This window comes from Calonectris borealis, chromosome 24 (genome assembly GCF_964195595.1).
Source record: "Calonectris borealis chromosome 24, bCalBor7.hap1.2, whole genome shotgun sequence".
NCBI classification, from domain to species: domain Eukaryota; kingdom Metazoa; phylum Chordata; class Aves; order Procellariiformes; family Procellariidae; genus Calonectris; species Calonectris borealis.
In genome coordinates this window covers 8,279,104-8,292,385 of record NC_134335.1, presented here as the reverse complement: position 1 = coordinate 8,292,385, position 13,282 = coordinate 8,279,104, and the positions used below count along the sequence as shown (strand labels likewise).

Below are 13,282 nucleotides of genomic sequence, written 5' to 3'. Positions count from 1 at the left end.
TTCTTGGCAGAAAATACCACCAAGGAAATTTTGCTGCGGTGCTTATGAATATTCAGTATTTTATAAAATATGCAAATTTGTGGCTAATGAGCTGCTGGGTGCTCAGCAGCTGCAGCGTTGCAGGCAGCCGCCGCGATCGGAGGGGCAAAATTCAGCTGGAAATTTCATTTTGAGGGGATTTTCCCCATTTTTAGCTTTTCCTCAGCCCCATTTTCTGCTAAAAATTGTGCAAAAATCACCTTTTTTTTCCCCAGAAAATCAGCCCATTAATTATCAATGGCTTATTGGGGGGGGGGGGGGGGGAGGGGCTTCCATTTTGGGGACAATTGCTCAGTTTGGGGGTTTGTCACTCATTTGAGGGGACAGTCCCTAATTTGGGGATCCTTGCTCATTTTTGGAGAGTGTCATCCATTTCAGGGGCAAATTCAGTCATTTTGGGGGAAGTCACTTATTTTGGGGAGATTTCCTCATTTTTGGGAGCATCACTTGCTTTTGGGGAGAGTCACTCATTTTCGGGAGGATGAGTAATTTTGGAGAGTATCATTTTGAGGGCACGTCACTCATTTTGGGGAGTATTGCTCATTTTGGGGGAGAATTGCTCATTTGGGGGGAAGATTTTGGGGAGCATCATGGTTTTGAGAAGATCAATCATTTTTGGGGCACCACTCAAAAAAATTACTCATTTTGGAGGAGAGACCACTAATTTTGGGGACCACTGCTCACATTTGGGGAGCATCCCTCATTTTTGGGGAGCATAACGTGATTTGGGGCAGCATCACCCATTTTGGGGCGGGGTCCCTCCTTTTTGGGAAGCATCACTGATTTTTGGAGAACATAACTCGTTTTGGGGTGAGGATCACTCATTTTGGGGGAGAATCGTTGATTTTTGGAGAATATAACTCATTTTGGGGTGAGCATCACACATTTTGGGGGAGAATCACTTGTTTTGGGGGGGGGGATCGCCCTGTTTGGGTACCATTATTCCTTTTTGGGGAGCATCACTCATTTTTGGAAGATATAACTCATTTTGGGGTGAGCATCGCTCATTTTAGGGGGGTGTGTGTAACATTTTGGGGGAGCATCACTCATTTTGGGGGACAATCACTATTTGGGGGGGGGATTACCTCTCTTGGGTAGCATCATTCCTTTTTGGGGAGCATCCCTCATTTTTGGAGAATATAACTCATTTTGGGGGAGAATCATTCATTTGGGGGGGGGATTGCCCTGTTTGGGTACCATCATTCCTTTTTGGGGAGCATCCCTCATTTTTGGAGAATATAACTAATTTTGGGGTGAGCATCACTCATTTTGCGGGACAATCATTTGGGGGGGGATTGCCCCTTTTGGGTATCATAATTCCTTTTTAGTGAGCATCCCGCATTTTTGGAGAATATAACTTCTTTGGGGGTGAGCATCATTTATTTTAGGAGTGGTGTAACATTTTGGGGGCGCATCACTCATTTTGGGGGCGATTGTCCTGTTTGGGTACCATCATTCCTTTTTGGGGAGCATCACTCATTTTTGGAGGATACAACTCATTTTGGAGTGAGCATCACTCATTTTTGGCGGGGGGGGTGTAACATTTTGGGGGTGTATCACTCATTTTGGGAGAGCATCATTCATTTTGGGTTAAAATCACATTGGAAATCATTTGGGGGGGGCATCACTTATTTTGGGGGAGCATCACTTTCGGAAGTATAAATCCTATTTGCGCTGCATCACTCGATTGCAGATTTGGGTCAATTCACCCGTTTTGGGGCTGATTCGCCTAGTCGAGGGGAGTTTTGCCCATTTTGGGGGGTTATTCACCCATTTGGGGGCTTCTCCACTCACAGGAAGAAGCTGCCAATAAAATACAGCTGCGAAACCTCATCTCGTAGCACTTTATAATAAATGGCCATGAATTAATACTAAATTACAATGAATCCTTTATGAAATTACAGATTACATTCACGCCAGATCAGTATCGAAAAATAGGCTTTTCTGCCCATTGCATCACTCGTTTTCCCCCGCCCCCGGCTGCTCTTTGTTGGTTTTTTTTTTTTTCCTCAACTCCTCAAGAGCCAAAAAAAAAAAAAAAAAAAGGACAAAACCGGCAAAAAGCCGCAAAAAAAAAAAAATCCTTCGTACAGAAACCTGCATTTACAGGAGGAACCTGCAGAAGAAAATTCCTTTATTATTTTTGCCCCGCATCACCCGGGTTTGCTTTTGCGTTCCCCTCCCACCCCACGTTTTAAGGCGAAATTTGCCCTTTCGCTAACATTTTAAAAACTCCCCAAAATACGTTGGTTTTTTTGCGGAGCCGCCCTCCCCCATGGCTCGTTTGGGGTAAAACTCCACCATTTTCCCACATGGGTGGACAATATCGGGGATAAAAACATCTTTCCAGCAACAATATTGAATTTCCTTCCACCCGGGTGAATCTTGGGGGTCGCCATTCAATTTTAGGTGAAAATCTGCATTTTTTAAATCCATTGTTTTCCCCATTTTTGCCTGACTCAGTGCCAAAACGCCCTGGGAAAGTCTCACTCCCTTGCCCCAACTCTGCGTCCAGTCTCAGCCCTTAAGGATGAGGATGGGGTGGTTTTTTTCCAGATTCGACGGGTTTTTAGCACATAAATTAAAAGGATCTGGGGGAATTTCCTCCCTTTTCCAGAAAGTTGCATCCGGAGTCACCAAATAGCCGCAGCGTCGGCCAAAACGGGGAGGTTTGGGCAATCCGGTGCCAAACCCTCCTCAGATCCGACCTGAAGCAGAACTTGCATTCGCCGATTTTTTTCCCCGTGTGCCGATATTTATACCTGTGAATCATCTTTTTGGGGGGAAAAACCCAAAAAGCATCAGTCCTGGGGCTGGGGTTTTTTTTTTTTTGCACCAAGAAATCCAAGTGATGGACGCAGTGGCCCCTGGTGAAAACCTGGTGTCGCCCAACAGCATCCGAGCATCGCTTGGGGAAAACAGCTTCCCCTAAAAACGCTTTTTCTTACCAAAAATGAAGGGAAAAAGGGGAAAATAAGAATAAAACCTGAAAAAAAAAATTAATCTGGCCACAATATGTGCCTTGTAAACATGTGTCCTTCACTTCCACGCGCCGACGTGGTGGTCCCCGCGCTCCCGTGGGCAGCCGGGGCATCCGCCGGCGCCTCCAATTTGCTTTTTTTGTCACCAATTTTGTTTTTGTTCTTGCCGGGTTTTTTTGGCATTTTGGGGGGAGTTTTGTTTCCGGTGCCATCAATGATTTGGGAGGACGCAGGAGGAGCTACTCCAGTGAGTCACTGTGGTCCAAGCCAAGGTCGGCGCCGGGCGCTGCCGGGAGGCCACCAGGCTCTTCCTCTAGCTCTTCCTCCTCTTCTTCCTCCTCCTCCATCTCATCCTCATCCTCCTCATCCTCCTCCTCTTCCTCAGTGCCGTCAAGGGAGTCATCATGGGCCGCCAGCATGGCCTGCTGCATGGCCATGGTGGCCGTGGCTGACGAGAGGGGTTGCAGGTTGTCCATGCTGAGCGAGCCTGAAATTTAAAAAAAATATAGAAATAAGGACTCCCCGGCTAATACATAAAGGACAAAAATGTGCATAAACTAAGAATAACCCAAGCGAAAAGCTGTACCTAGGCAGAGCACTCTGTAGGGTATCCCACCTCCCCCAGCCGCTCCCAAAGTCCAACCCTTAATTTTTTTAGCTAATGTATCTCCATTAAATAACAAGAAACCTTCATTTTTGAGCAAGTAGATGCCCATATTGGTTGGGCAGATCTTCTCTTCATCCTCTCTTAATTGCTACCTTCCCTTCTCTTCATCTTCTTTCTTCTCATCTTGTCTGGTCCATGCTCATCTCTGCTCTCTTCGCCTTCTCTTCATCTTCTCTACTCCTCTTCATTTTTGTCATCTGTTCTCCTTCATCTTCTCTTCATCTTCTTGCTTCCCATCTTGTCTCATCTGTCTTCTCACCTTTTCATCTTTTTTTCATTTTCTCTGCTCCCCTCTCCCCATCTCCCCCTTTTTCCCCTCCCCAGCACCTCAGGAGATACCCCAAATGATCCCCATAGAGGGTGATCCTTGAGGGCTGTTCCTGTGCCCAAAAGAAGGCAGTGCCCTTGTGATGGCCAACTGGAAGCCTTCTTGCATGAGCCACCTCTTCAACATGTTTTTCCCCATAAGGGTGATACAGGGCTCTAGAAATCCTTAATTACCAATTAAGGCCATAATTTAATGTGTGGCCGCCCCATCCAGGAAGGGCAGGAGCCATCGGGGTTTGTCCTTACCGTCAGGATTTGTCCCCGAATTGCCACCCTGCTGCTGCAGGACCCCAGCGGCGATGGAGTTGGGCCAGAACCGCTGGGTGGGCCGGTGCTGAGATTTGATTTTCTTGGCTTTGGGGGCTGGGTCTGGGTTGCTGGCATCAAGCATTGGCTGCAGGATGCGCCGCCGGGCATTTATGAACCTTTCGGGGGAAAAACATTTGAGTAAATAAGAGTCGTTACATCAATTTTGAGTTAAAACAATGGACATTATGACAATTTAATGAGTTGCAATGTAAAACCCTTTCGAAAGTGGCTGCATGGTCTAAAAAGCTGGGGTTTTACCCTGTTTTATTTGTCTGTGGCACGTTACACCACTGCATTCATTTTTCCAGCTATGAGGTGGGAGGGTGCTACATATTGGGTTTGCCAGGAGAGGGCACTGAGACATCGCAAACGAATGCCGTCAATTAAACACACCCGAGCCCGTCTCCCAGAAATCATCCCTAACCACCCAAGTTACCCTCAAAAAAGCATTATATAGTACCAAAACAGCGTGAAAACATTTCTAAAGCCAGAAAGATGACTGCACGGGCCACCGATGTGCTCACCAGTTGTTGACTTGCAAGAGGGTCAGGTTGGTTTGGGCAGCGATTTGCCTTTTCTCGTCCTCTGTGGGGTAGGGGTGCTGGAAAAAAAAGAGAGATGGGGCAGCAAAATGACATCCCTGAGTGCAAAATGGCAGCCCCGAGTGAAAAAAAAAATGAAACCCCCCCCATTTTTTTTCATTTTCCCACCCCAGATTTGGTGGCTCCTTGCATTTGCAAGATGCAAGGCTTAAGGGTGGCATCTGAGGGCATCACGGTTTCCCCAGAATCCTTAGAGCTTTTCTTTGAAGGAAAAATTTTTTTTATTTTTTTTTTTTTTTTGGTTTTAGCGATTTTTTAATAATGATTGTTGGTAAAGGTGGGATTTGGGCTTCAAAACCCGCTGTCACCCACAACGCTCCTTGTCAGGTGCATCAATAAAACACCCTGAAACATCTGCAATAGGAGGCTAGAAGCACTCAAAGCTTCATCAACTCCCTCCCAACTGCACTAAAATCCTCTTTTCCAACCCCAAAAATGAAATTATTATCAAACCAGCCCCACGTGTCATTCTTCAAAGCCCCAAGCCAGCGCCAGTGTTGATTCACATGACTTGTTTTCCAGCTGTTTGCCCCAAAATAATGTGATTTCCTTGACAAAACCACCCAAAGTCATAGCATGCAGGAGACCCCTATCCCACTGGGGCCTCAGGGATGCCAAAGTGGTTAAAAAGGGCTCTTTTTTGGCAAAAGTATCTCCATTTTTGGCATATTATTTCCAGGATTCCTTCCTCCTGCTGGTGCTACAAAACTCCCAAACCCAATAAAACTATGAGCATCAATGCTATTAGGTTAAAAACCACATCGTTATGATGTCAGATGGGGAATCCCAAGCATCTTCTGACCATGAGGACCAGGCTGAGAGCAAAGGTCCAACCGTCCAGTAGAAGAAGAATTTCTTTCAGTTTTTCGATTCAGTGTTGGAAACTTCAAACCATGGGGTTCTCCTAGCAGCTGGCAGAAAAATGTTCTTCAGTTTCTGGTCTTCTCCATCCTTTTTCTGCTTGCAAATCTGCAGTCCGGCCCTCCAAAAGCGTGGGAGATGCACGATGCAGCTTGGGATGGCGGCTCTTGTCCTCCATGCAATAAATCCAAAATTTCCCATAAAAAAAAGGCTGGAAAGTTCCCAACCAGCTGCTCTTCCATGTCCTGGGTCATGTTTTACCCCAAGTTGCTCCTTGGAGCTGTTATTTTCCATCTTGCTGCTACCTTGGGTGCCTCCCACCCTCCTGGAGACCCTCACGCCACTCTGTGCAACCAGCTTCTGCGTGATTTCTTGGCCAAATTATGCAGGAGAAAGGGGCTTTTTTTTCTGCCCTTCTCCCAGCTCTGCTGATGGGCGAGCAATCTCCTTGCATTAAAATATCCCGGTTGCATCGTCTGAGCTCCCTCCGTCTACCTACATCTCCATCCCCAAAAATGGGGCGATTTTGCAATTCTGCATTTTGCCTGATTGCTGATGTGCCACATCAGGGCAGCTTTCACAACTCGGCTTGCTGGAAAATGGTATTTTGGAGCTGTTAACTGGAAAAAAATGCTCCATCAGGCATCCACAATAATTTGTGGAAGTCCCCCTCTGTTTTTGTTTGCTTTTTCATGCATTAAGGGAGGATTTTGGCCACCTGCAGTGAAAACGGTCATCCCCAAAATACTCCCAAAATAAAACCAAAGCCACTTTGTGCCTCTGAATATAAATTCGACAAACCACCACCCTGATTTGTTCGTTTTGGGGTTTTTTTTGCCTTTTTTTTCCAGCTTTGCAGGATGTTTTGGCAGCTGTGGTGCTCACCATGAGATGCTGGAAGAGCCATGAGCGCATGATGTTGGTGGCATGTTTGGGCAGGACGCCCCGCTTGTTCTTGGACTTCTTGTCCTCGCCGTCGAGGAGGGAGGTGAGATCCAGGTTCACCTGCCAGAGGAACGGGGAGAGAATTGGCTGAAGATGGCGATGGACAACCCAAAAAACGAGCAAAACCAACCCAAAAAATGAGCAAAACCAACCCAACATGGGAGGGGGGTGAGTGCAAAAAACAGGAACTCATAGGGAGCATCCAAAATCCATTTTTCCCCCCCAAATTTGCATTCCATCCCCATTTTCCCACCGGATCTCTAATATCTCCCTTTTCTTGCCAATGCTTTGCAAAAGCCCCTGGCTATGGCCTTTTTCTCCCTGTGGCACCGGCACCGGCACCGGCACAGCTGGGGACCGTGGTGCCAATGCCATGACCGTTTTCGATGTGCGATTAAGGAGGAAAACGCTTTTACCTTAAAAAAACAACAAAAAAAGATGACTTTCTAAACCAGAGGTTAAAACCCTGCCATTCATTAACCCCTTGCAAACCTGCACTCCTCACCCAGCTGATTCCCACCACGAGGAGAAACACTGAGCGAAAATTTGCCTTTTTTTTTTTCCCCCCAAGAAATAAAAAATAAACATCTTGCTGCAAGAGAAGTTTTAATGAGGTTGCGGGAACCGAACTGAAATCTCAGCGCTTGAGTTAAAAAGGGATTTTTTTTTTTTTTTTCCCCAGCTCTTCATCAAAACACTTCTCCTGGATGAATTAAACATCAGGCCAGCAGTTCCCTGCGATTCCCCTGGGCTCCGGCTGAATAAATCATGCCGGCGGCGCGAGAAGAGCATCCGGAGGTGCTTGTCCAGGGCTCTCTCCCTGCCCCGATATTCCCTGCGCGCGTGTTTTTCACACCACGGAGGGTTTTGCTGCAAGATTCAAGCCCGTGATGGAGAGATATTAAAGAAAGAAGGAAAAAAAAAAAGCATTGCAAAGGCAATAAAACCTGCCAGGGAGGTGCCACCCGTTTCCAAAATGCTACTTTTTTTTTTTTTTTTTTTTTAAGAGGCTCCTGCAATGAAATTGGGGCCTTTCAGAAAAAAATTTGCATAGGGGGGTTTTTGCTGATCTGCCCCTGGGAAGCAGCGTAGCAGAAATCGATGGGTTTTTGCCCAAATTCCTGGGGAATAGGGGTTTGGAAGAGATGATGGGCAATGCAGCCAACGGGGATAGCAAGTTGTCCTTAAAAATCCATTTCTACCCCAAATTGTCAACTCACTGCAAGAATGCAGCCACACGCAGTTAATTGCAATTACAAAAAAGGAGTGAAAAACAGAGCAAATGGCTAAAAAATACCCCAAAATCCAAAAAGCAAGGAAAAAAATGAGCCTTTCCCATGAGCGCTGTGATTGTCGTACCAGACAGGCAATGCCGGTGATCCCAGAACCATAATATAATAGCAATAGTATATATTCTATACTATACTATACTATATTCTATATACTATGTATTATGTATTATGTATTATGTATGATATATTATATATTATATATCATATAATATATATTATATATTATATATTATTATATATTATATATTATATATTATATAATATAGAAATAATATAAGCATTGCTAGAATTTGTTAGGTCGTTGCTATAATTTGTTGGGTACCCCAAAGGCGCCCAGCAGATGGATTTAATCAACTTTTCTTGCTAATTACAAATTTAGGATACTCCAAGGGTTGAATTTATGGAGAAATTGGGGTTTTTGCTTGCTGCGGCAGTGTAAAATACTGGGTAAAATGGGAATTCGAAGTGGGAAGGTCTTACCTGGGCGTTGGGGATCTGCAGGGCACCGGGGGCGATGGCTTGGGCGAGGACCTGGCCCTGCGACGTCACCATCGTCACGGGCTGGTACAAGGCTCCACCTATGGATAAAAAGGCTCGTGGGGGTACCAAACCCCCAAATTTCTACCCCCCTCCGCCAGCTTCCCCCGTGGTCCCTACCTGGGACGGCGGGTGAGCCGCTGCTGGCGCTCATGGCCAAGTTGCCTGGCGGTAGCGCGGCCGCCGGCACCACGATGCCCGGCGGTGGGTTGGAGGCGGGCGGCAGCGCCGCGGGTGAGCTCTGCAGCATCTCCTGCAGAAAAAAATATTAAACCCATGAATTTTAACATGCAGCGGGAGCGTGCAAGGTTTTAATTTCCCCCCTGCGATAAATCCACCCCATTGCCTTTTTTTTTTTCCCCCTAGGTGGTTCAACAGGCAAAATTGCAGAAAAAGGGATTTTTCAATTTGCGGCAACTGAAAAAAAAGGTGGAAAAATAAGGATTTATGCTTTGCAGACCTCCTACTTAGCATCTTCCCCAAACTCATCCTCTTTGTGCAGCCACTATTTCCCATAAGGAAAAAGGAGAGAAAAAAAAGAGCATGATACAGAAGTAGGAATTTCTTCAATCTTCTTCTTTCTATAAATTTCTGGGTTTTGGTGCTTTGACTGGAACTGGATGATGCAGCATTTGCTAAAAGCTGGGGCAAACACCACAGTTTCCCCTTGCCAGAATAATAGTAAAATAATTAAATTAATAATAATATAACCCAATTTGATATCATTCCTTGCAGCTTTAAGCTAACTTCTTGCAAAAACAGGCATTTTTTTAGCCGGGAGCTGTAATCTGATTATCAACCCCACCTCTGGAGCAGCTCTTGCATGTGAGAAGCAATTGGAAAAACCCCAAACTGAATTATTATTTGAGTATTTAATGAAACATTTTGGGAAGGGAAGGGTGCCGTGATTGAGGATATGGGGGAATTCAGGGAGATGTACAACAACCTCGCAGATGGGCAGAATTTTTGTGCATTACGCCAATAATATTTAGAAAATTATCATTTCAAAATAAGCCAAAGATAACTATATATCTCTACTTTGCCCAGCTGTAATGGAAATAAAACTGCACTCTTTTCTTGTAATAAAAATATTTTTTCCCCCTTTTCTACCCATTTTCCCATTCTGCATCACTTCCCTGGTGTCCGGCTGGTTCTCAACTGTTGAACAAAATGCCAACAAAGGGGATTTTTTCAACTTTTTATCCCATTTCCCTTCAGTTTGATGCATTTCTTCAAGAAACCTATTTCTTGCCTTAAGAAAAGAGTCACTGGACTAGTGACATGCAATGGCACTGGAAAACGTGACCACGCAAACGTGGTTGGGTCGGAAAAAGCCGTAGCTCGTCTTTTCCTTGCAATAAAACTATAGAGATGGTAATTTGAACGCACAAATCAATCAATTTTACCTCAAGAGATAATGTGGGTGCATCGTTCAACGGGGAGTTAGGGTACCCCTTCGTCCACATTGATGCATTTCCCACTGCTAGGGGAAAAATGTCATTTTTGGTCAGTTTTTTTTGCTTTTCCCCATTACATTCATGCTTCTATCAGCTTTTTCCCCATCAGTCATCACCGATTTGCTTGTGCAATGGTTCTGAATAAACTCTGATTTCCCTGCATGCTTTTGCTATTAAAATCCCTTGCTGCATTTTCCCCTCCCGTGATGCCAAGCCCAAAATGTTGCAACCACTGCCTCTGCCACGTCTTATTTTTGCCCTCTCCATTGAGGATCTGACTATTATTTATCTCGAAATTTTGCTGCAATTGCTGTGAATTTTTGCTTCGCCTTCCAGACATTCCTTTTCATAGCTAAATTAATTTTTAAAAAAGCAAATATGACCATAAAATACTTGTATTTCTTTTCATATCCTTTCCCCATCTCCAGCCTTTTGGGGAAAATGGTTTTTGGTTTGAAAAATGAGGATTTCTCAGCATACAGAAAGCAAAACTCGATTGCTTTTGCATGTACTTGGACTTGGCTTTTGCTAAGCGTCTGGCTAACAAATGCTGTGGAAATATTCATATAAAACCAAAAGTGGTCCTTGGAGAACCTCAAAAAGCAGTCAGATATGGCCAGGGGTGACCAGAGATCTGGACCAGCCTGAAGACCTCCAGCTTTCCTCTCCTGCCTTGTTTTCCCATGATTCTTCCAAAAGAAGGGCATCCAGAAGACCGTTTGTGGAAGTGCATTGGGAAGAAATAATTTGGGATATCAGAAAATGGGAACAAGAAAATGCTATTTCCAGATATAGTGGTCAAAGCCATTTTCAACAGCATTTTATGATGAAAAAAATTGCATTTTTTTGGTGGCCTAGAGGAAACCTCTAAGCCCAGTGGCGTCCAAAAAGGCAGAATATTGGTAATTATTAGAAAAAGAGATGAAATACATGGTGTTTCTGCAACATCACTGTGAAACCAAGGGTACCCAATGAAAGTGGAGGCTATGCCTTAAAATAAATATAGATATCTCCAAGAAGATTTAAAAAATATATTTTTGCATACTGATTGCCTTGGATTGCAAATGCCAGCCAAATTATCACTTGTGATTATGCTGCAGTGGAAAATGTTTTATATTTTAGGACTCAAACAAGTTGAAATGTTTCCGGCAATTTTGAAACTTGAGTGTAAAAAATGTATCACTAGGTGTCTCTGCAGATCCACATCTTGGCGCTGATCTTCCACGGCTCTACGGCAAAACACGATTTCTCCGAATTAATAGTCACTTTAATGAAGAAAAAGACCTCGTACATATTGCATCGCACAAAAAAAACCCTTTCTCACAATAAGGCAAGTGTTAAAGACCAAGCATGAGTAAGTGCCAAAATTCAGCGCTACTTGGGCTGATGTCCTTCCCCTTGCGCTTTATGATACAGCAATTTATTTTTGGGTGGCACACATGCGTAAAAATTTCTGTCTCATCCTAACTTTGTGAAATTTATTTGTGCTTGAGTAAAGCTGGGGAAAATTGGAGTTAGTTGGAGAAAAAAGAAACCGATGAGTTTGCCGAGAAAGAGTTGGCCAAACTCAAACTCATGTGGGAACATTCATAGGGCTCCTTCATGGATGGATGGGTGGATGGATGGAGATGAAAAAAAAAGCTGGTTTTAAATAACAGAAATCCAGGCTTGTCCACAGGGCAAACTTGAACAAATTAAGATCTATACAGACAAGTACTGCATCGAGCCAGGCCAACCCAACCATCAGCCTCCAACCACCACCAAGATGGGGAGGAAGACAAGAAGAAATGCTGTCCTGAAAATGCCCACATAAACACTTCTAATCTGCTGCAATTCTCACTCAAAATGAGAGCTGAAAAATGCAAGATTTAATGCAATTTAAAAATCCCTGGCAGTGCTGTGGTTCCCAATATGATTGGCTTTGTGGTCGGTTTTTTCTTGCAAGTGAAGTCAACTGGAGAGCTATGAGGACCACTTTGATGTCAAAGGAAAGTTGAACTGATTTACTTTAAGTGTTGGATTAAATGGGCTTTTTTTTCCCCTCCTTGCAACAAGCACCTCCCCTCTCCTGTCCTTGTCAGAAAAACTCGAAAAATACTCATTAAACGAAGGGAGGGAGTTAAAAGGGGTCCGATGAGGACTCAAGGGAGAGGAATGCAGCCAAGTGAAAAATAGAAGAAGGGGAATTGCTTGGTGGATTTGCAGGCCAAAGAGGCTAAAACTCCTCCGCAAAACAAAGTGGAACACAAAATGAGAAAGCGATGGAGAAAACAGGGTAGAAAAATGTCTATAGGGTCATGAAGGTTCAAGGAAGGCTCATCACATAGGAAAAAACCCTAACTTTTCACCCAAACTTGGCCAACACCAGGAGTCATCTCCAGACTTAGTGACACGAGAAGATTTCAGCAGCAGTGGAAATGCCTCCCTTTGCCCAATTTTCCTGTCATGCACCTGTCTGGTGCTCACTCATCTTTCCATCACTTCTAGGCATTTTTGCGTTTCCATAAATTCTTGCATTTTTCATCTTAGAAAGCACAAATAACACCAAGTCAAGGGCCATCCTTTTTGGATACACCAGGGAAATCCAACCGTGATTCTCCTGCGACGACGATTTTGACAGGTCCGGCCATTGTTTTCTCAGTTTTGGTTGACATCCCTGTTATTGCGTACCCATAATTTTTTAAGCAGGCTGTCCTATGGTAAAAAACGTTGCAAAAAATGGAAATATTTTGCTTTCATGACCAACCTGGTGTATCTGCTCATAAAATGATCAATGTCCCTCTCATACCCTGAGAAAACCTATTTTCTGAGAATCTTCATTCATCGATATTAATCACATTTCCATTATGTAGATTTTTTTTTTTAAATTCCTAAATTAGTGGTCCCTTAGCTGTTTTACCTGCCCTCAGCATGAGATTAATAGTATAATAATTAGCGAAATCATCCCACTTGCCATTTTTTAAACACTGATCCTGTGATTCTTCAGCTCTCTGGAGCATCCCCAGCCCTTAAAACTCAACTGATGGATATAGAGTATCTCCACCCTTTTTTTTAAGCCTTATCCGTGCAAACTCAAGTATACTCAATGAGTCAAAGCACTTGACATTGCTCAGTTGGATAATTAGAGAAAATTTGCCATTGTATCGTCATCCTCATCCAATGACCAGGTGAGATGGTGGCTCCTTCTGGTCTATCACTGTGAATATTTCGGCTCCCGTTGCCTGCTGAAAATCCCTTAGTCGCTGTGCCAGTGTTTCCCCTCCAG

General features: G+C 44.2%; 1 protein-coding gene across 1 annotated transcript in view; it reads right to left on the bottom strand.

The window, feature by feature from the left end:
- Positions 1-2,025: 2,025 nt before the first annotated feature.
- PKNOX2 (PBX/knotted 1 homeobox 2) overlaps positions 2,026-13,282 on the bottom strand; it is a 94,741-nt gene continuing 83,484 nt past the window's right edge. Inside the window, exons 8-13 of the mRNA XM_075173140.1 lie at positions 8,681-8,813; positions 8,504-8,601; positions 6,672-6,791; positions 4,848-4,924; positions 4,261-4,439; positions 2,026-3,507 (exon numbers count right to left, since the gene is read on the bottom strand). Of these exons, the coding sequence (XP_075029241.1) occupies positions 3,260-3,507; positions 4,261-4,439; positions 4,848-4,924; positions 6,672-6,791; positions 8,504-8,601; positions 8,681-8,813 (855 nt within the window). The 3' untranslated portion in view covers positions 2,026-3,259. The remainder of the gene's footprint in view (positions 3,508-4,260; positions 4,440-4,847; positions 4,925-6,671; positions 6,792-8,503; positions 8,602-8,680; positions 8,814-13,282) is intronic.